This window comes from Eretmochelys imbricata, chromosome 6 (genome assembly GCF_965152235.1).
Source record: "Eretmochelys imbricata isolate rEreImb1 chromosome 6, rEreImb1.hap1, whole genome shotgun sequence".
In the NCBI taxonomy this organism is placed as follows: domain Eukaryota; kingdom Metazoa; phylum Chordata; order Testudines; family Cheloniidae; genus Eretmochelys; species Eretmochelys imbricata.
In genome coordinates, this window is record NC_135577.1 from 84,054,065 (window position 1) to 84,080,675 (window position 26,611).

Consider the following 26,611-nt stretch of genomic DNA (forward strand, 5'->3'; position numbering starts at 1 on the left):
CCCCAGCTGCAGGAATCTTTGCAAACTCCCTTCCCTTTGCCGCATCCCTCCTTCCCCCACTCCTTGCACCCATGGCTCCTCAGCTGCAGGAGGAGGGATCCCTGTACAGGTCCCTTATCTCCCGAACCCCCCTGATGAGCCCCATTCCCCCTGCACCTGGACCACCACAATGAGCCACTTGCACCTGGATCTCCACCCCAACAAGCCCCAACCAGATGCACCTGGATCCCCACCCCACTGAGCTCCACTCCTCCCAGCATCTAGGTCCCCCACACCCAGGCCCCTGTGCTGAGCTCTATTGCCCTCACGCTGACCCCCTGCTGATCCCCAGTCACCTTCACCTAGGCCCCCCCCCTGCAGAGTCCCATTACAATTGCACCCAGAACGCCCCCCAACAAGCACCTGTGCAGTTAGATGTCCCCCCGCACCTGGGTCTCCCACTGAGTTGTTTGCACCCAGATAGCCCCACACAGAACCCTCTCAGCCCACACCTGGATCCCCCCACACTAGGCTCCTCCACACTTGGATCCTGCCTTGCTGAGCCTGCCTGCCCACAGCTGGTTCACCTGGCATGAAGGGACAGGGTCCTGGGATGTTTCTGGGGCAGGCCCAGTCCTTGCGCTGTGTGGGTTGGGTGCAGCCTCACTGTTGAGTCCGTGTCCCTGGGGGGCGGGGGGAGCTGCACAGTGATCTCCCACCTCCGTGCAGCCAATGGCCTGTGCTCCCCAATGCCATGCTGGCGCATCCACATTTTTTGACAAAATTTGCAGAATTTTAAAATTGTGCACAGAATTTTTAAATTTTTGGTGCAGAATGTCCTCAGGAGAAAGATGTAGTCTTTTGGCACTTCGTGAATTTTTTAATTGCAGAATGAGACTCTTATACTACATCTATTCCTCACTGAATAGAAGAGATATGTTGCACATATGACAAACATCCAGTTTCTCCTAGTACCAACAATATAAAACTGTTACTGACTTTTGTTTTGAGGCTTTTTAACTTTTCCCCCTTCAACCGTGAAAGGACTGCTGTTTTAGATTCATGGTTAGAAGGGTGTATATACAGGCTTCTTAAATTTGTTAATCAGTTTCAATTGTTCCGCTGTAGGTGGTGGTACAAGACAGTTGGCTACCTTTCCCAGCTAGTGACTATTTCATCTATGACATATGGTACAAAATTCATTATTTTTGTTATCATTAGGCAAGAAATACTTTGCGGAATGTACTGGTATGTTTCAGATAGATTTATGGCCCATATATTCATAAAACTTTATTGAAACTCCTGGCTTGATTGCAATAAGTATGTAAAGAAAATGAATGTTAAAGAAACAAACATGCATGGACTGGTGTCCTCTCTTTCTCTGTTGGTGCCATGAACACCTACCATTCTATAGTTACTGAGAAATTCCAGATAAAATGCTCTTAGAAACTTCTGGCTACTCAGTTTAAATGGTTGTTGTTGAAACACACTCTCCTTTCTTTTCTGGCTAAGGGAGTGAAAGACTTGGTATTTAATCTGGGTCTCTTGTATAGAACTGCAGAGGACTCTTCACGTAGAAGGTTGTGGAAAATCTTTAGGTTTTTAATTTTCTGTCTGCTATGAATCAAAGTAATTATGTACCTGAAGGCAGAATTTTCCCGTATAGACTTTTACACTTAGAGTTGACTCTTCGTTCCATAGTCTCTAACCAAGACAATGTATACACATCTTTTCTTTGTCTAATATAAAAAGCTTGATATACTATTGAAAGTAGAAGTAAGTATTTAAAACAAAATACCCACACAATAAACAAAACTTATGCAAACTAATTTTTTCTTGTGCTGTGCCAAAAATAAAAGTAGTTTTCTGTAGAGTATACAAATTGGATGAGAGGATAAAAGTATATTGCGTCAGCATTTGTGTGGCTCTGTTTCTCTATTTAGAAATGTCTTTAGCAAAGAAAATCTTGCTCTAGTTATTTGCCAATAAGATATTTTTATATTTCTTTATATATGTTTATGTATATAAAGAAATATAAAATATATATAAAATCAGAAAACATTTGAATGCAAAAAGCTACATCTATAACTACCCCTGCTGCCATGTTATTGCTTTAAAGTTAGGGTTATTGGTTTATAATGTAAGTATTTTGATTTTCTCTAATAGTTGAAACTAGGCATATATCTGAGTTTTGTTGAGAAAATAAAAATCCAATAAGCTGATCAGGTTGAGGGGCTTTTATATTTAATTTGTGCTAGGAGTGGATGCTTTTTGCTTAGGATGAGAGCAGAACAGCTTGTTTTAATTAAAGGAAGCACTTTTCTGGCCTTTCCTTGGTACTGTGTATGTTTGTCATAATAGAAGAGTCTTTGTAAATCGCTGATGTCTTTGATTAAGATAGTCTTGGTCAGCATGTCATGGAACTGTGTAAATGGTTAATGAGTCCAGATTTGTACATGGCTAATGATTATAGATTAAAACACTTTTTTTTATTATTATTTTTTTATTTGAGTTGCTAGGTTTTTGGTTGCTTTTCTTTCAAGTATTGCCATTGCAGATCCCCACTTTTAAGAGTGCCTTTTAGTCACAGAATCATCTGGAAATCAGTATGTGGGGCTGGTATACAAGCCTTCACATGTGTCTGAAAGGGGCTGTGGCTCCTGTTCTGTGTTCCTTTCCTATTATTGGAGGGAGCAGGCCTCTGAACCATCATTTCTCTTTAAGTGCTCAGTACTATTTAACGTTTCTAACTTAGGAAGAAGTAAAATTATGTAAATGTTTCCTTGTTTAGGGCAAGTTTATCATGGCTCCTTTTATTTGCTCAAATGCAACATCTCGGCATAGAACTCTGGATTCAAGTGATCTCAGATATTGTATTCAGACAAAGTATCCAAGAGAAAACAGTACTCCAAATGCTGAAAGTTCCTTAGACGTTCTTTCGCTAAAGGATTCTGCAATCAGTGTATTGGCTTTGTGGATTAAGTTAAGCAGGAGCATTGGCTGGAGCTACCATTAACACCGAGAACCTAGAGTGCTGAGCTTAATAGGACTATTTCCGTTTCTTTCATTCCTGTTGTTTCAGAGACTCCTAAATCCCTCAGGATGCAGGGCTGCTTCAGAGTGAAACTGTTCACAAAATCCAAAGATTCTGGCCTTGGACTGGAGGCTGTGTTTAAGTAGTTATGCAGAAGTCACTTCTCGTCCCTTCCCCTCCCGCTGTGGCCTTTTCCCCCGAACCCTAAAAGGTGCACAGTGTAGCTGCTCTTTGTTGGTAGGAGAGAGCTCTCCTGCCGACAAAAAAAAAAAAAAAAGTCCACCAGTGAGCGGTGATAGCTTTGTCGGCAGGCGAGCTCTCCTGCCAACAAAGCGCTGTTCATGACGGTGTTTTTTGTTGGTAAAATTTTTGTTGTTCGGGCTGTGTGGTTTTTTCACACCCCTCAACGACAAAAGTTTCACTGATGAAAGTCCAGTGTAGACAAAGCCTGAGAGAATTCTTAATGCCTTTGTCTCTGACCATCAGAAAAAGAAGGGAAGAATCCGAGCACTGTCTTTGAGCCCAGTATGAAGAGCCAGTGATAAGAGTTTAGTGTACAGGCAGTAGCATTCATTGGGTTTGAAAGGGTCTTGGAGTCAGAAGGGGTGTGGAATCCTGACTGTCTGAATTCTGGGCCCCTCAGATGTGATTCTTGACAGTCTGTCTGCTCTCTTACCTTTTGGAGTACTTTGGATCAGAATGTTGTTGGTTCTAAAGGGGAGCTTGGGGTGACAGTAATTTGTGCTCCCTTCTCTTCAGAGCAATGGAAGATTATCCTTTTCTCCTTACAGTCTGACTAATTCATGATCTCTCAGGCCTGTCACATCCTTTCCTGGGACAATGTATGACTTGACTTCAGAGGCTTGAATCCAAAAGGTTCCAGGAATTACCTTGGAAATTAGACATAACCCTTAGACCCAAGGTGTAATTTCAAGCTCGGGTAGATGTACATGCACTAGTGTTTAATTGAGCTAGTGCACTAAAAATAGTAGCGAGGTGGCAGCAGTGGTGTGGGCTAGCTGCCCGAGTATTTACCTAGGTTTCAGATGGGATTGAACTCAGGCGGCTAGTCCATGCTGCTGCTTACGCTGCCATTTCTACAGAGGTATTTTCTAGCATGCTAGATGAGTCAAAGCTAGCACATGTAGTCTATCTGAATTGAAAATTATATCTCTAGCTGCAGTGTAGATGTACCCTTAGTTATACCTAGAATGGGACTGGGCTTCAATGTGGAGTTGTTAGATCTTTGAATTTCTTTGTACCAGGAATTAGCCCCATTTTTAACCACTAGTGTAGCTGCACTGATGTAGACTCTTTCTGTAGACAGTCACAATTTCCAGTGGTGGCGCACACCTGCTGCAAATTCAGGTAAACTTCACAAGTGTGAACTGACGTTTTCCTCATCTGTACTAAGGGTTTGCGCTGTTGCAGCTACACTCATGCCTGAAATGGAAATTAATTCCAGACAAGGTCTTTAGGTTCTGTTTGTAAATTGTAATACTGACTTCAGAAGTAAGATGTTGAAGATGGTTTGTTTTTCTTCACCTGGTTCTTGATCCAGGTACTATTAATCATCTCGAGGTGTTCAGTGTATTCCCCTTAGACTTGACACTAGTACCACAGCCTCTTACCTTTATAGGCTAAATACACAATGGTTCATGTGGCAGCAGTCCGCCTGTTCTACAAGTATTGCTAAAAAGTCATAATCAAAGTAGCCTAGGTAACCTTCTCTAAAGTTTACCACCTAATATTTGGGAAAAATTGTATTGTGATACATAAATCGAGAGAATCTTCTGTTAAAGACTTAGAAATGTGTTAGCGCTCATGTTTTTATAAAATTATGGTCTTTTGAACTCTAGGACATGTACAAATAGATTGGTGATCCGAAGTAAGGTCAGTTTAGGATATAATACACTGCTAAAGGAGCACATTGCTATTTTATGAATGGGGAAAAGTGGTTTTTGCTTTTCCTGATCAAGAAATTGGAGAAGCTGTATTGTGACTGAGCATACACTGGGCATATGGAGGAATTTGGTGGAGATGCAAAGTATGAAAATAAAGAATCTGCACAGTTTAACTTTTTAACTACAGCTATACAGTGAATTGCTTGGAAATGAAAGAGAAGATGACCCAAAAGTTACATGATGCATGTCTAGCCTGATTATATATTGACACTTTCCAAGCCACAATAACTGCATGTGTGGGAACATTGAATAGGATAATTTGGAGACAGTGAGCTAAAGGACAAGCAATGACTTATTTGTCCACAGAAGTTAAAATTGTGGCAAATGGAAAAACACCTAATAGTGCTTCCAGGACCACAATAGATGTTGGATTTTGAATATCCCTATTAGTTCAACCTTTATGAATCTGCAAGAATTAAATCTTTTTATAGAAAGCATATATAACAATTGCCCAAAGGCTAAAAAGCTTGAAAATAAGTTTTTTTTCGGCTGCCAGTGAGTTGCGGATGACGATATTTATAAACCAGGCTGCTACAGCAGGATATTCATGCATGTCTCAATCCTTCCATGTGACATAAATCTACGGAAAACTACTGTAAGTGATGATGATGATGAAGTTAAAATTGTAGTAAGCAGAAGGGCAGATCTCTCTTTTGGGCATATGTTTCAGGAAAACATTTACATTCAAATACTTGCTTAAAATGTATTGTTTATAATTCACTTAAATTTCCCCTTCTTCAATCATGATTGAAACCTAATAGCATTATTTTTAAATGTTTCTATAAATGTGGCTGAAGATTTTTGCCCATTTTGAAACTAAAGATTAAATGGACCCTGTTGGGATTTAAGGTGGGAAACTGAGTCCATCCAATTTAGGCTTGCTTAATTTCTGCCTTTATTTATACAATTTCAGACAGACTTGTCACTTATACTGTCTGAACATATATTTCTGACAGCCAATAAACAATAAGACAGAATTGTTATGGGTCCCAAATTACCATATTCTGGGGGACCTAGAAGTTCTCCTATACTCCATGATGGTTGTCAACTCCTCTGATCACTCAGTCTGTTCCTTCAGTCTCTGGTCTGCTGTTTCTCCAATTTGGGCCTTGTTTATTTCGGTCCTTTTATACATTTCCTCATTACATATTTTTTAACTTCAATCAATTTTAAGCACATTAAGCAAGCGTTTTAGGTAACACGCATGCACACGCTTCAGTTTACACAACTTTTGCTGTTTAATTTCCATGTCGTCATGTTTGTGTCATCCTTCCCCTGGATTTTCCCATGAGAAGGGGGTTCTCATTATTACAGGTTTGTGTATTTTTATCTCACAACTTCCAGCACAACATGACACCTTTATTATGTCAATAATAACATCATTTTAAGCAAATCTGTATGAGAGGAGGAGAATTGGCAAAACCACGCTCATGCCAATAAGGCCCTGACTTAAGTGTTACCTTATCTAAGTTCATTAACTATTCATAAATATAAATTATTAAAATATAACTCTTAATCTTACCATTTAGCTATTTCATATTCATATTTCAGTATTATAAGTCACAAGCAATATATGTGTGTCGTATTCCTACCCATGAATCTACTTGGTGGGGGGACCTTTTAATATCACCACCAGTTTTTTGTCTTCTGCAAACGTATTTTTCAGGGGACTTTTGTCACCCAAAATCCAAAACCTTATATTTTTGAATACGTGACAAATGGATTTGCTCCTCTCTACTCCTTCAACCTCCCCTCCCCTTTATCGTGTGTGTGTGTGAGAGAGAGAGAGAGAGGAAAAATTGGTAGAGCTGGTTCCCCCCGAGGAGGAAGGGTGAAGAACCTCAGGAGGAGCAGAGGTACATTGATGAGCAAGAGGAAGATGTAAGGCTGGGAGGTGCATACATTGATCGGCTGGGGGACAGGTCAAGATGATGCCGGGGACAGCGCAGAATTCATTAAAATTTTGGGATTTGGAGAGAAGTTGGCAGATCCACATCATCAGGCAGCCTGTGAGAGTTCCTGCAGCAGGGGCCAAAATCACCTTACCTTACGAATTGGGAGAGTTGGCCACACTGTTTTGCCATTTAGGATGACCAGGGGAAAATGAAAACATTTTCTTGTACTTTTTGGTGTATTTAAAAAATACTTGTTTTTTGGGCCAATCGTGATTATTTTGGGGTCTGACTCCTGCTTTTAGAACTTTTGGGGGTTGGCAAAACTGAGGACTTTTCCTACAATAGCTTGTCCTGGCAACCCAGGGCTGGCTGTATAGTTCTGAGCACAAAAACGGGGAGCAGGAAAACTTTCCTGTGTACTGAATACCCCTCTCTCCCACCCCGAACAAACCCATTTTACCCAGGCACCATGCAGTAGTGGAGGAAATAATTTAACTTGCTTGATGAATGCAGAGAGGGAGGGCAGGGATAAGCTGGAATAGACAGGAACAGGCTAAAAACAGGTGGTAAGAGGGCAGGAGGCATGTGCATGTGGATAGGAACGGGGAAGGGACAGGAGCAGTGTTCATGTGGATAGGAGCTTGGAAGGTGGAGTGGGTGGGGCAGGAGTCTGACAGGGGAAATGGGGCAGATAAGGGCAGGGAGTATCTGTGAAGGGGAAGTGCAGAAGTGTGTCTTAACTCCTAGAAAACGTTCTCCTCCAGAACTTTCAATTGAATCCAGGGTCTCGGAGTCTCAGTAGTCCTGTGCTGTCTTCCAAATAGCTGTGAAACGCACTGGCAAAATGTCTTTTCCCTTTATAGTTTCTGTTCTGCTCAGAGGCTAACCGCTATCAGTTACTCAGTTAACTCAAGTAGTTTGGGTGATCTGTGCTCTGGCTCTCATGGTTCCAACTCTTCTAATGAGCTGTCTGGTAGTCATGGTTCCACATGTAATTCCTGTGGGGTTTTTGTTTTCAGTAGGCTTTTTAAAAAAAAAGTAGGACGTTACCTTTAAAAATACCTTAAGAAAATATTACAGTTGCAAAGTCAAGTACTCAAAAACAAGGAAATTTCAGTGTCCTGGTTCACACTGCTGTGTCTGCAGCTTTTAATCTTATTGGCAGTGGGTCAGCTTTCGTTTGAGTGCAGCATGGTCTTTCTCCTGCAGGAGCTTCAAGGTCAGGAAGTACCCACACTGTCAAGTCTTTTCAAAGCCAAACATCCTAAGTTCCTTATGTCTGAACTATGAGTGAAGCACATACTTAGAGGGATCTCTGAAGCAAGGAGTTGATGAGGGTGAGAACTGACCCTGAGAAAAACACTTTTTATCCCTCTTAGCTTTTTGTTCTCTTGCCCTATCCCACTGCCAACAGGCCTCTGGTGTGGCTGTGCACAGAATATAGTGCTCATGTGCAAGCAAGGCTTTGCCTCAGTTGCCTTACCTGTCCTGCTCAAATTGCTCCAATGGGAAGATGCACCAGCACCGCTTCTGGCCTTCTCCTTGCCTCCTCAAGAAAACACCAAGAGAAGAACTTAACACATGTATCCATCCTCACTGTAGTATGTGTGTGCTTCTCCATCATTAATTAATTTTATCCCTCACAACACTCATGTGAGGTAGGGAGGATGTTATTCTTGTGTACGTTGGTCTAAGTCTCCTTAGAAGGAGCAGCATTGTAGTAGGCAAAGGGGTAATAAATACCTTACAAATACTCAGCTTTGGGGGGAAGCAGTCACTTTTAATAATCTGTTATATGCAACCCAGTTTAGAAGGTAGACGTTTCTATTGAAGTCTGGTTTTTTTCACATTATTGGGGAGGATGCTGCAGTGTTTTATCCTGTGCAACTTCAGTTTGCTTTGACTGGAAACAGATACATTTTTAATTACTTTCACGCCAAGGAAAATACCCTCCTGTAAACACGAGATTGAAGAAATTGTGTGAAATTTCAGAAGAAATAACTTCCAAAAAATTCTGTCTTCATATATCCTAATAGGTCCTTGTGTCTTGCAAGATGATGAGTTGGTATGGAATTTTTTCCTAAAATAAAATTTTGGATTATATGCTGTACTCTAAATATTAATTCAGGTGATAATCTTGTGGACATATCAGCAGAACTGTAATTATGGTTAGCAGTTTAAATGATGTTTTACTGAAAAGTTGCTTAACAAATTCAAAAGCTTTTGTGGTTTTTAGATGGCCCCCAACTCCCTACTCTTGCTATTTTATAAGTGTTGACTCATAATTGCATTTTTGTGTTGACACATACTTGACTCTGATCTTAGTTTAGTTTGACATTTTTGTATGTCTGTAACTTGTACATGAAATGTAAAATTTATTTCTGGTTGCTAGTTTAATTTCCACATTTAGGTGCTGATTTTACAAGTGAAATGTAAAAAGTGGATATGTAGCTGCAAACAGTCCAGTAGTACTACATTTTTGACAGATAAAATGTTTGATATCAGGATTATTTTCATCAGTTTAGTAGCTGAAACAATAATTTCATTGTGGAAAGCTCCTGCACATGCTAATAGTAAAAGACTTGGACGTGAAATTCAGCCATTTTCTCTTTAGTTTTCATCCAGTACAAACTGGTTTTTTTTAGCCAAAATCACAAGCCGAATGGCAAAACTTTTAATAAGCACCAATGAATGGGTCCTAGATGTCAAACTGATGCTACATTATACTTTTATTTTACATTTGTTGTGGGATAATTCTGCGTGTGTGTGTGTCTGTAAAATAACTAGTGCGCAGAATGCAGTATCCTTAGTATAAAACATACTGAAGAGTTCTAGCAACTTGGTTCTCAAAAGATGCAGAAATATTCTTTCCTCTTTTGTTGTCAGTGTGAATCTTTATTACATCTTTTTTTGTGTATGCATAATCATAACTGACTTCTGTAGTTTTGTTGTGAAAGATGGCATCATTACAATTTCACTCTGAATGGTGTTTCATGTTAACATGTTAATTAGTTTAAATACAGAAGAAAAAGCATCATTGCAACTCTAGACAAATAGTATATTATGATTCCTGGGGCTTCATATTTGTTCTTGTCTTTTTTTTTTAAAATCATCCTGTTTGCTTTCTGGTGCAGATATGACCTAACAGAATGGAAATGATTGAATGCTTTCTACTTAAAGCACACTATTTTAAACATCTTTTTACTTAAGTTTTGCTGTTAAGGAAAACTCACATACTGTAGATGTGATCTTAATTGAGGGTTTGTATTGTGAATGTTTTATTACACTGCTTTAATAATATTTTTGGAGTAACTGTGGTATGTTTTGTTGTAGCAGAAAAAGAAAACTAAGGCATTCAATCCTCCAACCCGTAGAAACTGGGAAAGTAATTACTTTGGGATGCCCCTACAGGATCTGGTTACACCTGAGAAGCCTATACCACTGTTTGTTGAAAAATGTGTGGAATTTATTGAAGATACAGGTAGGATAGAAGTATTGTTGGAAGAAAGATTTTTACCCTTTTCAGCGAGGAATGTGTGTCTTTCCTTTAGTTGTGAAATTGATTTTATAATTTGACGTTGACATACAAGTACATATTCGTACAATTTTAAGATTGTTTACTGTAAGATAAAAATACACTTCAGGAATATCAAGTATGTTTAGATCATATGCTTAAAATGACTGGTTTTATGGGTATTTACACACACAATTTTTAAATATAGTCACTGCAGCTCTTTAAATAAGTGGCTAGCTTCATTTTTAATGTCAGTAGAATTATTTAGAACTTTAACACAATGGCACCATGATTGTCGCTAATATATTTTGCATAATCATATATTAAAAAAACTCAATCCACATTTTTCAGGTGGCGAAAACAGTTGCTTGATTTTAATATGAGTGCAATTTGTTCAATAAAATCCTTTCTACCAACTTAAATTTTCTTTTTAAATTGACAAAATAATGCTCTTCTTAGTAGTTCTCTTATGATATTTAACATTTTTCATGTAGAAACTACTGTTCATGCAGTACATTGAAAGAAAAATAATTTGATTGTGTAGTCCAGTTTAACACTTCTGAGAATTCTCTAATAGTGAAAAATATTTGAAGACAGTATATGCATGCACATTCTGTAATACAACATAACACACATACTTAATCTGTTTGGTATTTTTTTTTTAGGCCGGTGGAAGTATCATACTAAGATGTTACTGATTCATATTGGCCAGCATTTTTATCCCCCGTAGCATCCCATTGATCGTAGGGTGACAAAGTATATCTATTGCTAGTAAAATGAAACTGGATATTTTTATCAGTAATAGAAATGCTGTTTAGTATGTGCTATTGTAATGTTTCTAAGAGAGCTACTACAGGTGGTATGACTAATAGTCATCACCATGGAGAAGTTCCATCTGTTATACATGGCATTGATATGATGTACATACATTAGATGAATTGATCAGGCATTGACCTTTTGTGGCATCAGAGAATTAAGAAACTGAATTGTCTGTCTCTAACACTTTTCTTTCATGGCTTCCATGCCTGAAGGCAAGAGCTGGTGTTTGACCCCCACCCCAAAAAAGAGAGAGAGAGAGAGAAGGCACTGTATAACAGTAGTCTACTTGATGTTGGCTTGCAAATGTTACCAGAGTATGGCAAATGAATATGTTCGGTGGTGGTGAATCCATTGCCCAAATCAAAAATGTTCTCTTAAAAATGGGAATAAAATGTTCTAAGTTAAAATAAGGTTTCAGAGTAGCAGTCGTGTTAGTCTGTATCTGCAAAAAGAAAAGGAGTACTTGTGGCACCTAATTTGTTACTCTCTAAGGTGCCACAAGTACTCCTTTTTTTTAAGTTAAAATAACTTTTTTATCAACAGATATTTTGGAAAAATTAATTTTTAGAAGGTCTACCGATAGGTAATATGCAATCTTATGAATATGCAAGAGTTTATTTAGATAAGTCTTTCAGCTGTCAAATGAGAAATTGGACGTTTAATTTTGTGAGAGCATTTTCAATTCTCTGAGAAAAGTTAATTTAAAGAAATTGATAAAAATAACATCCTAATACCTGGAGTATTCAAACTATAATTGTTATCAAACACAGGGGATGAAAATATGACTTCTGCTTTGGGCAGGGGTGGGAGGGAAAGCTCTAATGATTTGGGAAGTGGGTTACTCTTCCTTTTATGACAGGTTTCAGAGTAGCAGCCGTGTTAGTCTGTATCCGCAAAAAGAAAAGGAGGACTTGTGGCGCCTTAGAGACTAACAAATTTATTTGAGCATCAGCTGGAAAAGACTTGCCATCTTTATGTTCTCAGCCAGTAACCTGCCCTCATTAACCAATCCCTTTTCTGCCTTGGAAGGGATCATATATTTTAGTCAGTCTCTTGGCTTGTGGTGGCCTCTCAAAAGAGACTCAGAAAGTGCTAATGTGGATTGGGCATTCAGTTGGTTGCAGATATTCTACAGGAAGCAGCATTTGATTTGGCCATATCTATTCTACTGATAGCATCTTAAATTTCAGAAGTATGTTATGGATTGGGTTCTAGAAAGAGAATTTCAGGCTTAGTTCTGTCTCACTGCCACCCGCTTTGAAAGGAAATGTGTTTGGGGATGTCCTGGATCAAAAGCTACTTCCTTCCAGTAAAAAAAAAAAAAAAAAAAAAAAGGGGGGGGGGAAATATCTATCCTTTCCCCACTCAGGCAATAGTCCTTCCTTTTGTCATTCCTCTTACAGACCCTGGAGCAGATCTTCGTTCTAGATCTGGGCTGGGATAGGGGGTTGGGTTTGGGAGTAGGCGCAGGCTCTGGGCTGGGGCTGAGGGGCTCGGAGTGTGGGAGGGGGCTCCGGTGCACAGAGACATCCAAATCTTTGTTTGCCATGGTGCTCTTTTGACATGCTTTTCAAAACTGTCCTCATGTAGTGGGAGTTTGGCCAGTGATTTGTCCTTTTTGATGGCTAGATTGAGGCACGAGCAATTCAGATCTCTGTGGGTCTCCTTTTCTTTTTCGCTCTGGTCATACAGCACTCCTACCAACTTCCTTGCTGCAGAAATTGCAGCTTGTCTGTCAGTCTTTCCCTACTTGGCAGGACTCTGAAGTGGTAAGCTACATTTGTTTTAACAGCATTAAACACAGATTCTCCCCCCCCACCCCCCATACCAAATAAGGATGACAGTCACATCCTGTTAATGCGTGTACAGCAGGAAGTATGTTGCAGAAGTCAGGAGTGAGTGCATCACAAATTGCATGCACAGATATGAATTGAAGCTTGTCAGTTGTGCTGATAGTGGTGACTGTTATAGTCCATATATCTGTGTTCAATTTTTTAAAAGAATGAACAGCAAGGAGTAAAACATCTGTCATGTGACCTAATTACTACGGTTCCTTTGACACCAAGAGGCCCAAAACCCATATTGGCATATACAGCATGCAGAAACATCCTTCTGTCTGCTTCCTCTTAAGTACAGTAACTCCCCACTTAACATCCTCTCACTTAATGTTGTTTCAATCTTACATCCCTGGTCAATTACAGAACATGTTCCATTTAAAGTTGTGCAATGCTTCACTAGAACATCGTTTGGCTGCCTACTTTGTCCACAGCTGACAGCCCCCCATCCGCTCCCCTACGCCCCCCGCACCCCCATAGTGCCTCCTGCCCTCCGGCAGACCCTGCGGATCAACGCCTCCCCCTTTTCCTGCCCATGGCAATCGGCTGGCTTGTGGCATTCAGGAGGGAGGGGGGAGGAGCGAGGACTCAGCGCGCAGGCTCCCCCTCCCTCCCTTGCCTCCCAAATGCTGCAGACTAGCTGATTGCCACGGGCGGGAGGAAGGGGGGAGGCTGCGTGCTGAGTCCTTGCTCCTTCCCCCACCCTCCTGCCCCCTGACCGTCGCGAGCCAACTGATTGCTGCAGGCAGGAGGGAGGGGGAGGAGTGAGGATGCGGCCTGTGGAGTAAAGGGGGAAAGTGCGGGGGAGAAGAGGTGGGTTAAGGGTAGGGGCTTGGGGAAAGAGGTAGAGTGGGCGGGCTGAGGGTTGGGCCCCCTGCCCCTGGTGCTTGCAGAGTCGGGGAAGCTGCTGCTGCGCAATGTGCTTCTCCTAGCCTACAGCACCTTCAGCCTCCTTGCTTGCCGCATTGTCTCCAGTGCCAGTGGGCTGTGCCTGTGTGGGGTAAGGCGGGGGCATCACCCAACTATAGTACTGTATTGTATGGCCAAAAAAAATTTCGCTGGAACCTAATCCCCCCATTTACATTCCTTCTTATGGGGAAATTGGATTCGCTTAACATCGTTTCACTTAGTCACATTTTTCAGGAACATAACTACAACATTAAGTGAGGAGTTACTGTACTGTATAAGTCTTGGGCTTCTTCAGCACTTTTGCTGGTGATGGACTTTGCTACTTAATAACAGGGAAAGTGTCCACCAGGAAGGAGTGGTTTTGTACTGGGTGTGCTCCTTCACTCTCAGGTGCATTTTGAACCCTATATTAACTGGGGAATTTTACAGGTGACTGCTTGTTGAATGTCAAAGGGTGTCCATGGAGGCACAGAGCATCCACCAATCACTTGATATTGCTTGCAGCTTAACCCTATATCCTGTCTTGTGCTGTCTTTCTGCATTTTTTAGAGATACTATTGTCATATCTTTCAAAGACTTGGATTACAGAATTAATCCTTTTAGGACATGCATAAAATGCGCAGCAGCCAATTCATCGAAAGTGTGGAGTTTGTCTCCAGCCATCATTGGTGTGATGGCCATGGCATCGCTTATGTACACTGTGGATTATTTTCTTGTGGGTTTTTAGCTCATGGATTCTTTCAGCTTGAACTCCTAGTTGATGCCCTAATTTAGCTCCGTTTGACATAATCACCCAACAGGATTATGTGCCTAAGAACAGTTCCCATTGAAACATCTTTGTCTTGCTAAGGACAGGGCTCTGTGGAAGCAAGTAGCTATCAGTCCAGAAATGTGATTCTCCTTCCCTTGCTAGACTTCAAATTTGGTCTTCTTGGCCATGTCAGCAGATGTTTTGATGACAGATTTTCTTGACTGAGCTGAAGAAGCTAGATGTCCCATCAGAATCAAGTGTACTTCTCACCAATCTCTCCATTTGTTCTTCACCAACACCTGCTGTTGTCAGTAGAGACTCTTGTATATCTGATGTTACATGCAGTCTGGTAGATATGCTGATATTCACTTCTAGATGTGATTCAGGATCAGTGGGTTTGTCAGATTGTTAATAACATGGTTGGTAAGAGCTGTAACATGCTTTGCATCCCTCTTCAGTTCAGAGAACCATAGAATCATAGAATTTCAGGGTTGGAAGGGACCTCAGGAGGTCATCTAGTCCAACCCCCTGCTCAAAGCAGGACCAATCCCCAACTAAATCATCCCAGCCAGGGCTTTGTCAAGCCTGACCTTAAAAACTTCTAAGGAAGAAGATTCTACCACCTCACTAGGTAACGCATTCCAGTGCTTCACCACCCTCCTAGTGAAAAAGTTTTCCCTAATATCCAACTAAACCTCCCCCACTGCAACTTGAGACCATTACTCCTCGTTCTGTCATCTGCTACCACTGAGAACAGTCTAGATCCATCCTCTTTGGAACCCCATTTCAGGTAGTTGAAAGCAGCTATCAAATCCCTCCTCTTTTTTCTTTTCTGCAGACTAAACAATCCCAATTCCCTCAGCCTCTCCTCATAAGTCATGTGTTCCAATCCCCTAATCATTTTTGTTGCTCTCTGCTGGACTCTTTCTAATTTTTCCACATCCTTCTTGTAGCGTGGGGCCCAAAACTGGACACAGTCCTCCAGATGAGGCCTCACCACTGTCGAATAGAGGGGAACAATCATCTCCCCCAATCTGCTGGCAATGCCCCTACATATACATCCCAAAATGCCATTGGCCTTTTTGGCAACAATGGCACACTGTTGACTCATATCCAGCTTCTCGTCCACTGTAACCCCTAGGTCCTTTTCTGCCGAACCGCTGCCTAGCCATTCGGTCCTTAGTCTGTAGCGGTGCATGGGATTCTTCCGTCCTAAGTGCAGGGTTCTGCACTTGTCCTTGCTGAACTTCAACAGATTTCTTTTGGCCCAATCCTCTAATTTGTCTAGGTCCCTCTGTATCCTATCCCTCCCCTCCAGCGTATCTACCTCTCCTCCCAGCTTAGTGTCATCTGCAAACTTGCTGAGGGTGCAATCCACACCATCCTCCAGATCATTAATGAAAATACTGAACAAAACCGGCCCCAGGACCGACCCTTGGGGCACTCCACTTGACACCAGCTGCCAATTAGACATGGAGCCATTGATCACTACCCGTTGAGCCCGACAATCTAGCCAGCTTTCTGTCCACCTTATAGTCCATTCATCCAGCCCATACTTCTTTAACTTGCTGGCAAGAATACTGTGGGAGACGGTGTCAAAAGCTTTGCTAAAGTCGCGGAAGAACATGTCCAGTGCTTTCCCCTCATCCACAGAGCCAGTTATGTCGTCATAGAAGGCAATTAGTTTAGTCAGGCATGACTTGCCCTTGGTGAATCCATTCTGACTGTTCCTGATCACTTTCCTCTCCTCTAAGTGCTTCAGAATTGATTCCTTGAGGACCTGCTCCATGATTTTTCCAGGGACTGAGGTGAGGCTGACTGGCCTGTAGTTCCCAGGATCCTCCTCCTTCCCTTTTTAAAAGATGGGCACTACATTAGCCTTTTTCCAATTGTCCGGGACCTCCCCCGATCACCATGAGTTTTCAAAGATAATGGCCAATGGCTCTGCAATCACATCCGCCAACTCCTTTAGCACTCTCGGATGCAGCACATCCGGCCCCATGGACTTGTGCTTGTCCAGCTTTTCTAAATAGTCTTGAACCAGTTCTTTCTCCACAGAGGGCTGGTCACCTCCTCCCCATGCTGTGCTGCCCAGTGCAGTAGTCTGGGAGCTGACCTTGTTTGTGAAGACAGAGGCAAAAAAAGCATTGAGTACATTAGCTTTTTCCACATCCTCTGTCACTAGGTTGCCTCCCTCATTCAGTGAGGGGCCCACACTTTCCTTGACTCTCTTCTTGTTGCTAACATACCTGAAGAAACCCTTCTTGTTACTCTTAACATCTCTTGCTTGCTGAAACTCCAGGTGTGATTTGGCCTTCTTGATTTCACTCCTGCATCCCCGAGCAATATTTTTGTACGCTTCCCTGGTCATTTGTCCAATCTTCCACTTCTTGTAAGCTTCTTTTTTGTGTTTAAGATCAGCAAGGATTTCACTGTTAAGGCAAGCTGGGTCGCCTGCCATATTTACTATTCTTTCTACACATCGGGATGGTTTGTCCCTGTAACCTCAATAAGGATTCTTTAAAATACAGCCAGCTCTCCTGGACTCCTTTCCCCCTCATGTTATTCTCCCAGGGAATCCTGCCCATCAGTTCCCTGAGGGAGTCAAAGTCTGCTTTTCTGAAGTCCAGGGTCCGTATTCTGCTGCTCCCCTTTTTTCTCTGTGTCAGGATCCTGAACTCAACCATCTCATGGTCACTGCCGCCCAGGTTCCCATCCGCTTTTGCTTCCCCTACTAATTCTTCCTGGTTTGTGAGCAGCAGGTCAAGAAGAGCTCTGCCCTAGTTGGTTCCTCCAGCACTTGCACCAGGAAATTGTCCCCTACACTTTCCAAAAGCTTCCTGGATTATCTGTGCACCTCTGTATTGCTCTCCCAGCAGATATCAGGGTGATTCAAGTCTCCCATGAGAACCAGGGCCTGCCATCTAGTAACTTCCGTGAGTTGCCGGAAGAAAGCCGCATCCACCTCATCTCCCTGGTCTGGTGGTGTATAGCAGACTCCCACCACGACATCACCCTTGTTGCTCACGCTTCTAAACTTAATCCAGAAACTCTCAGGTTTTTCTGCAGTTTCATACTTGAGCTCTGAGCAGTCATACTGCTCCCTTACATACAGTGCAACTCCCCCACCTTTTCTGCCCTGCCTGTCCTTCCTGAACAGTTTATATCCATCCATGACAGTACTCCAGTCATGTGAGTTATCCCACCAAGTCTCTGTTATTTCAATGACATCATAATTCCTTGACTGTGCCAGGACTTCCAGTTCTCCCTGCTTGTTTCCCAGGCTTCTTGCATTTGTGTATAGGCACTTGAGATAACTTGCTGTTTGTCCTACTTTCTTAGTATGAGGCAGGAGCCCTCCCCTCTCGCACTCTCTTGCTCGTGCTTCCTCCCATGTCCCCACTTACCTCAGGGCTTTGGTCTCCTTCTCCCGGTGAGCCTAGTTTAAAGCCCTCCTCACTAGGTTAGTCAGCCTGCTTGCGAAGATGCTCCTCCCTCTCTTCGTTAGGTGGAGCCTAGCACTCCTCCTTCTTGGAACACCATCCCATGGTCAAAGAATCCAAAGCCTTCTCTCTGACACCACTTGTGTAGCCATTCGTTGACTTTCACGATTCGACGGTCTCTACACAGGCCTCTTCCTTCCACTGGGAGGATGGACAAGAACATCACTTGCGCCTCAAACTCCTTTATTATTCTTTCCAGAGCTACGTAGTCTGCAGTGATCTGCTCAAGGTCATTCTTGGCAGTATCATTGGTGCCCACGTGGAAAAGCAGGAAGGGGTAGCGATCCGAGGGCTTGATGAGTCTCGGCAGTCTCTCCATCACATCGTGAACGTTTGTGAACGTTGTCTTCACTACTTCTTGTTGGGCCACTTCTTTCTCTATTATGAATAGCTTTTGCATATTCATACTATGAAGCTGTGTATTGTCATGCATAACACTAATACTGACCTGTGCATAAGTGACACAGAATTAAAGAGCTAGTCTCTAGAATATTTCAAAATCTAGTAGTGCATGCACAGGCTATTACAAATTAAAATCTTGTACTAAGGCTATGTCTGCACTACTGCAGTAAGTCAATGTATGCTACGCAACTCCAGGTACATGAATAACATAAGTAGAGTCGACGTACCTTAGGTCAAGTTACCTCAGAGTCTACACCGCAGGGGGTCATCAGGAGAAAATCTCCCCTCGACTTAACTTACTCTTCTCGTCAGGGGTAGAGAACGGGGTCAACTGGAGAGTGATATGCAGTCGATTTGGCGGGTTTTAGTAGGCCCGCTACGTCGACTGCCTGTGGATCGATCTCATTGTGTCGATCCCTGCCGTAGTGTAGGCATGCCTTAAGAAGACTAGAGGATGCATTTATGAACAAAAGCTTACAAATCGAGAAGCATTACGTTTGGAATTCACATACATTTATATCTGCCAGCTATGCTGTGTGAGCTATGAGAACGCATGCTCCTGATGCATAACCTTTAGTTTGAGGCTGATCTGGTCAGCAGTGTTCAGTTGCAAATATAGAAAACTGTTATAATCACTTGTGAAATATTTCAACAATTAAGAATATGCAATGTGCAAATATTTCATGTTAATATGTTGCAAAATGTTATTTGCTATTTTTGACACATGCTAAACAGTTTAATCTTTTTGGAGGGACAGGGTGGGAAACCCTTGACCATTCAAAACCACTAAAATCTCTTAATATGCTGTCATTTGGGAGCTTTGACCAATAAATACCACATTAAGGTGTTGAGATTAATGTAATCGGTAATAACTATAGTCAGTAGTCATGTTGCAATGTTTCTGGAACTGTGCAAAAAAAAAAAGACCCTTTCTTATTATGGGTACCATTGTTTCACCTCTTCTACTGGCACCACTTGGCAGCTCCACATCAGATCTTATCTAAACATACAGAAAATAAACTTTCAAATCCTATACGATGTGGGTATATATATGGTGGGTATATTAAATTCCAAAAATATGGCCCTTTTTGGATAATTGCCACACTTCTACTGAGGTAAGGAAGGGACTTAACATGTTAGGATCCTGCAGTTTTATCTACATAGGTGAAAAATCAAGGACGTCCCACTCTCTCAAATTTCTGGAAAGTGGGCATGTTAGCTTAACTGAAACTGCATTTAGCAGAAAAGTATAGTCTACTGTAGTATCTCTGTAAGGTGGAAACAGATATGTAAATTGTATGTACAGTTCTTAACATTTTTATCTCCCACTCTGACTACACAGTGTGCTAAAATTATGCTCTACTTATTAACCTTCCTTTGTATAGGAAAACTTATGTGTTTATCTGAGAATCTCATCAGATCTAGTTTATCCTGGACTAAAACATTGTTATTCTACAAACTGGTAGCTGTTAAAGTGGAGGAGAAAATTCTTAAGATCTTCATTAGAGAACTGCAAATTCATAGTTTCTGTGTTAGAGTTCACTGTTACAAATGTTCACGTTGACTTCTAGTTATAATTACAGTATTCTTAGATGTGAAAGTTTTCAAACCATTGGTCTATCCAGGACAAGGACCACTTCTTTACTGCCAGTGGCTGACAGGTCTGATTCTCTCCTCAGATCAGCACATAGGCTGAAGATTGACTGCAAGGTTTAGAAGACCTTCCTACTAAAAGGAAGCTTTTACATAAAAATGAATAAATTTTTGTAACATTTGTAGTTGCTAAAAGTTGAAGGTATTATTGCAGGAAAGCTTGGATTAAGTGAGTTTTGCACTTAGCTCTGAATTCTGCTAATGCTGGTTATTCTTATTTCATCTGGCAGTGAGTTCCATTGTCTTGATTTGGCTCCCATGAAAGTTCTGTTCTTGCAGTCATAAGTTTGCCATATAGATCAACAGTTTCATTGTACCAGTGTCGCTGTCATGGGAGGTTGTCATGGACAGAGAAGCATTCTGTCACCTAGGACTCTGAAAATCTTGACAATAGTCTTGAACTAGTCTGTGTGTCACTGGGGAGTCAGTGCAGAAAATGGCAAGTTGAGGTAATATATTCCTGGCAGTCTGTGTTTCTGAGCAGGCAGGGTGCTCTGTTCTGAATCTCTGCATGGGACTTCATTCCTAATACAGAATTACAAGAATTGGTTAGATTTTCCCCCACATAAATTCTGCAATGCAGTTTTATATTGTCAATACAAAAGTAGGTGGAACATTGAAAAATTTAGGAAAAGCATATTAACAAAACAAGTACTATTTGGATTATACTCCTTTGTGTATTTAGTTAAAATCTTTATTTTAAATGTGTTTGAGGCTGATCCAGAATTTCCAATGTACTGCTCCAAATGTGCCAGAAAGCAAGTGATTTTGCTTCATTGTACCTTGGGCATTGCTTAAGAGTCCTGCTTGCCACACCCCAACTGAAAGACTTCCTGCCCCAGATGTATCAGGATACACCAGTCTTCCTGTGTGGATCATGACACTATTATATATTCTTTGTATTACAGCAGTGCCTAGCAGCCCTAACTGGGATTGGGTTACACTAGATGTAATCTCTGGACCAAGAAACTTAACTGTTTATATAGACAAGACAAAGAGTGGGAGAAAAGTATGATTAACCCATTTTACAGATTGGGAGTTTTTAGGTGTAGAAAGAAAAGGAGTACTAGTGGCACCTTAGAGACTAACCAATGTATTTGAGCATAAGCTTTCGTGAGCTACAGCTCACTTCATCGGATGTAGCTCACGAAAGCTTATGCTCAAATACATTGGTTAGTCTCTTAGGTGCCACTAGTACTCCTTTTCTTTTTGTGAATACGGACTAACACGGCTGCTACTCTGAAACCTGTCTTTAGGTGTAGAGAGATTGACATGTTGAAGGTCACAGGAAATCTGCAGTGGACATGGAAAATTAACCAAGAATTTTCTGAGTTACAGTCCAGTGCTTTTAATCCTGGAATATCAGGGTTGGAAGGGACCTCAGGAGGTCATCTAGTCCAACCCCCTGCTCAAAGCAGGACCAATCCCCAATTTTTTCCCAGATCCCTAAATAGCTCCTTCAAAGATTGAACTCACGACCCTGGGTTTAGCAGGCCAATGCTCAAACCACTGAGCTATCCCTCCCTCACAAGGCTGTATCATTTCTCTCATTGTTGAGGAAGGAAAAGATTTGTCTGATTCAGCAGGTGTTATACAATTATTGGGTTTGATAGCTGTAACAGTATTAGGAGTCACGGGCATATCTACCTATGAGGCAGTCTCAGTGGTCCCATGCTGCATGGCTTTCAAGTTTTAGTTATGTAATTGAACTAAAATAATATAAATACATGCAACTGAAGGCTAAGATACTGAAAGCCATTTGGCCATATGTTTAATTCTGTTTTCCTCCTTCGTCTCTTTAGGTTCAAACTTTCAAGTACAGAACATAGAATCAGAGAATATCAGGGTTGGAAGGGACCTCAGGAGGTCATCTAGTCCAACCCCCTTCTCGAAATCAGGACCAATCCCCAACTAAATCATCCCAGCCAGGGCTTTGTCAAGCCTGACCTTAAAAACTTCTAAGGAAGGAGATTCTACCACCTCCCTAGGTAACACATTCCAGTGTATCACCACCCTCCTAGTGAAAAAGTTTTTCCTAATATCCAACCTAAACCTCCCCCACTGCAACTTGAGACCATTACTCCTTGTCCTGTCCTCTTCTACCACTGAGAATAGTCTAGAACCATCCTCTCTGGAACCACTTCTCAGGTAGTTGAAAGCAGCTATCAAATCCCCCCTCATTCTTCTCTTCTGCAGACTAAACAATCCCAGTTCCCTTAGCCTCTCCTCATAAGTCATGTGTTCCAGACCCCTAATCATTTTTGTTGCCCTTCGCTGGACTCTCTCCAGTTTATCCACATCCTTCTTGTAGTGTGGGGCCCAAAACTGGACACAGTACTCCAGATGAGGCCTCACCACTGTCGAATAGAGGGGAACGATCACGTCCCTCGATCTGCTCGCTATGCCCCTACTTATACATCCCAAAACGCCATTGGCCTTCTTGGCAACAAGGGCACACTGTTGACTCATATCCAGCTTCTCGTCCACTGTCACCCCTAGGTCCTTTTCTGCCGAACTGCTGCCTAGCCATTCGGTCCCTAGTCTGTAGCTGTGCATTGGGTTCTTCCGTCCTAAGTGCAGGACCCTGCACTTATCCTTATTGAACCTTATCAGATTTCTTTTGGCCAAATCCTCCAATTTGTCTAGGTCCCTCTGTATCCTATCCCTGCCCTCCAGTGTATCTACCACTCCTCCTAGTTTAGTGTCATCTGCAAACTTGCTGAGGGTGCAATCCACACCATCCTCTAGATCATTAATGAAGATATTGAACAAAACCGGCCCCAGGACCGACCCCTGGGGCACTCCACTTGACACCGGCTGCGAACTAGATATATTTAGTATTAGCGTTGAGAAGTCCTAGTTTATAGCACTGAGCTTTTGAAATGACTGAAGAGAGATTGAAAATAGCCAGGGTGGATTTGATTTAAATTAAGTTGATTTAAATCATGGTTTAAATCACTAGTCAGGAAGACTCGATTTAATCATGGATTTCTACATAACAGTGCATTCTTGTTGGTGGTTATAACCTTAATACATATTCTTCACAACTCAGAGATAGATGTAGGTTTCATTTTTAGAAGGTACAGATTATACATTTTTAAAGTGATTTATTTTGAAAGCTTTTCAGATTAGTTTTACAGCTGTATCAGAAAATGAATGATTGTTAGCTTATTTCATTTACCAAAGGTAATTGAAGCAGATATTTATGGCGTCACTGGGAGTTGATCTCTAATTCAACAGGTTAATCATTTAATATTTGGAGGATTTTCTTGCCATGCGTATTAGGAAGAAAACATCACCAGTCAGCCATTTACATTGCTTTATTTAACTAAAACAACAACGTTAAGTATTCTGGATTTTTTTCTTCAATCACAAACATAAAATATTTTATCAAAACAAGCATATGAATTTTTGAATTTAGTTAAACATTTAAGTTTTTTAAAATCAGATTTGTTTTTTTAAACGTGTTTTTAACTAAAATAGTTAAATGAAATATTTAAAAAAAAACAGCAAAAATTAAATTGACTACGTCAGCCACGTCAACATGAGAAACTTAAAATATTGGCTTCTGCAGCTAACTCAGTCATCTTCACTTCATTTTCCTGTTTGTTCATAATCTGGAAAAGAAAAACAAGCTTTCCTGCTTTTTCAGGTGCCAAAGGATTTCTCAATTTGGAATGAATTAGTCCAAAAAGAAGAAAATATTCTTTCTACACTGGCAGAAAAAGGTACTGCTGTTAAAAGTGAGATTATCACTTCAACAGTCTCTGAATCCGAGTGCTTAAGTGACTTCCACCAGTTCACTAATGTGACTTTCTTTAAAACATCATCAGCAAACATATATATCTTGAATGGTTCACCCTTAGCTCTGAAGTTTATTATACTTGGCATTATGGAGGGGTGATTGCTGGATGTCCATGTCATAGCCAACTCCTCTTCTTCAGCAGTTAAGTTTTGACCCTGGTACCGAGTATTGAGAATATTTGCAAGAAAATGAGCTGGAGATAGTGCTTGTCTCGTTTGTTTTTTTAATGCTTGTAATTTAACTCTGTCGTTGCATATTTCTGTTTTTAAGATCTCACTCAGTTTCTTCCAAATTTTAACAGCATCAGCAATAAAACAGCTATTTCCCTGCATTTTGTTCAAGGCTACAGAAATAGGCTTCGGGGTACTCAGCATGTGTTCAACACATCTCTTAAGCCCAGTGTTGAGAACTTTGGCTGTGACAGTGCCATCTATTTTTTCACAATTTTGTTCACAAACTCATCCGATTAAGCTCGTTCTTGATGTAGTGCTCAAAACAGTCCACTACTGAGTTCCATCGCACGTCTTGTGGGAGAGTTAGCTTGGTTCCTCCCCCTTTTTTCAGAGCAGCTGCTGCAAAGTGGTTGTTACAGAAGTATTTTTGCATTTTCAACAACATTAGCCTTTATTTCTGGAACACTGAAGTCTTTGGCTAGGAAGTGTGCATCAAATGAGCACTGCAACCATATGTTATTAGTTTGGGACTCTCTTCTAAATAATTTCTTCTCATCTTGGATACATTTGCAGCATTGTCTGTGACCAAGCTGTGTACTGGATATTTGAATTTTTTTTCACAGTTTGTTATAGCTTTTACTGCTACTTCTTGTAAGTATTCTGCTGCTGTGTGTGCATTTCGTGATGTATCAATTGTTTCTGTAAGGAAGACATTCCCTTTTTCTGTTGTCACACAAGCACGTACAACAGGATCATTGTGGACATTGCTCCACCCATCAAGAGTCAGGTTAACAATTTTACCCTCTAGACCAGTGGTTCCCAAACTGGAGTTCGTGAACCCCTGGGTTCTGCGAACATTACAGGGGGTTCGCCAGAATAATTTCACTAATGGTGGCCAGAGGTCCCCGGGCATTGGAGGCATCAGGTGGGACCCGGTTACAGGGCAGACAGCCTGAGCCCCAGGGAGAGTGGGGCCGGGCAGTTTGGGCTGGCAGCCCGAGCCCTACCCCTGTCAGCGGAGGAGCCGGCAGCCTGAACCCCAGCGCTTTGCATGGGGCTGGCAGCTCAAGCCCAGGGAGAGTGGGGCCAGGCAGTTGGGGCTGGCAGTCCGAGCCCTGGTGGTCAGTGGGACCTGCAGCCCAAGCTCAATGGAGCTCAGTTGACTGGGGTGATCAGCGGGATCCAGCAGCAGGAGACCCATGGAATGCGGAGGAAATTTAAACTTAAATCCCTGGAAATACTCATTTTTAGGAGGGGGCTTACGGGATTTCACAATTTAGTGAAAGGGGTTTGTTTGCAGGCTGTTAAAGTTTGGGAACCTAGACCTTTTGCTCTAGAACCTGCTCTAGACCTTTTGCACACTGCTCAGTTTCTCTTTCATACACTTTATCCAGCAATTTGCCTGTGACACTGCTCTGTTGGGTGGACTGTATCCTGGTCTTGATGACTGAGCCATGTTAATGAAGTGTGGGTTCTCAATTATACGGAAAGGAGAGTTTGTTGCATAAAGAAACAGGGCAATTTTTTCATCAATTACCACTTTTTGTAGTCTGCTGGTTCTTATCACAAACTTATCTATGGTTGTTTCTGGATGATGGAGATTTTTTTTTTCCTTTTTGCTACAGGTGATATACTGTGGTTATGTGACATACATGATGTGACTGAAATACTATCATTGGCAGATAACTCTGAAACTATAGAAAATGATGGTGATCTTGAAGGTGGATAGTCTTCAGAATCCTGTATGTTGAGGATGGATTCTCCTAAACAAAATAAGTCAACGCAGTTATTTAAGTATTATTACCACACTGCTCATTTAGTATTACTCATTGCATTCACTGACACTCAGTACTCCTTTAAAGGTGAAATTGTAAAAGGAAGATCTGCCTGTTTCAGCTATTTATTTTTTTATCATAACTGCATCTAAAATTATAGTACCATAGAGTAACAACTATATTTTTTTGCTCAAACATGAGAATTAGAATAGTCCAGAAGGAAGACAGGCAGTCCTTAAGAAAGAAGTATGAAATAAAAATGTTTACCAACCTGAAGATCCTGCATGTTCAGACATGTTCCTTTCATCCTCATCAATGCAGCTTCCTCCTGAGAAGGAACACTTCTCATGATGATGTCTCATTCAGGCAAGCAGGCCTTGCATTTCTTTGTTGCACTGTTTGCATTTTGCACGCGTGCCTGTCTTACCCACAGGTAGAGGAACTTCATTAAAATATTCCCAAACTGGGTCTGTTTTATGGCCTGCTGCCATATAGGTTTCCCCTGCTAGTGGGAGAATGGTATGGTAGATCTCAAATCAATGAAGGCTACACTCAGAAAGACCTCAAGACTTCTGGAATATGCTGCTCAAACAGCTTCAC

At 41.5% G+C, this 26,611-nt stretch overlaps 1 protein-coding gene across 3 annotated transcripts in view; it reads left to right on the top strand.

Moving 5' to 3' along the window:
• Positions 1 to 26,611, top strand: part of ARHGAP5 (Rho GTPase activating protein 5) — an 82,123-nt gene that overhangs the window by 15,573 nt on the left and 39,939 nt on the right. The window contains exons 4-5 of one of the 3 annotated variants that reach the window (XM_077819015.1): positions 10,206 to 10,353; positions 23,911 to 23,986. In XM_077819015.1, coding sequence (XP_077675141.1) covers positions 10,206 to 10,353; positions 23,911 to 23,939 — 177 coding nt within the window. In that variant the 3' untranslated portion in view covers positions 23,940 to 23,986. The remainder of the gene's footprint in view (positions 1 to 10,205; positions 10,354 to 23,910; positions 23,987 to 26,611) is intronic. The other 2 variants (XM_077819013.1, XM_077819014.1) reach the window with 2 other exon arrangements.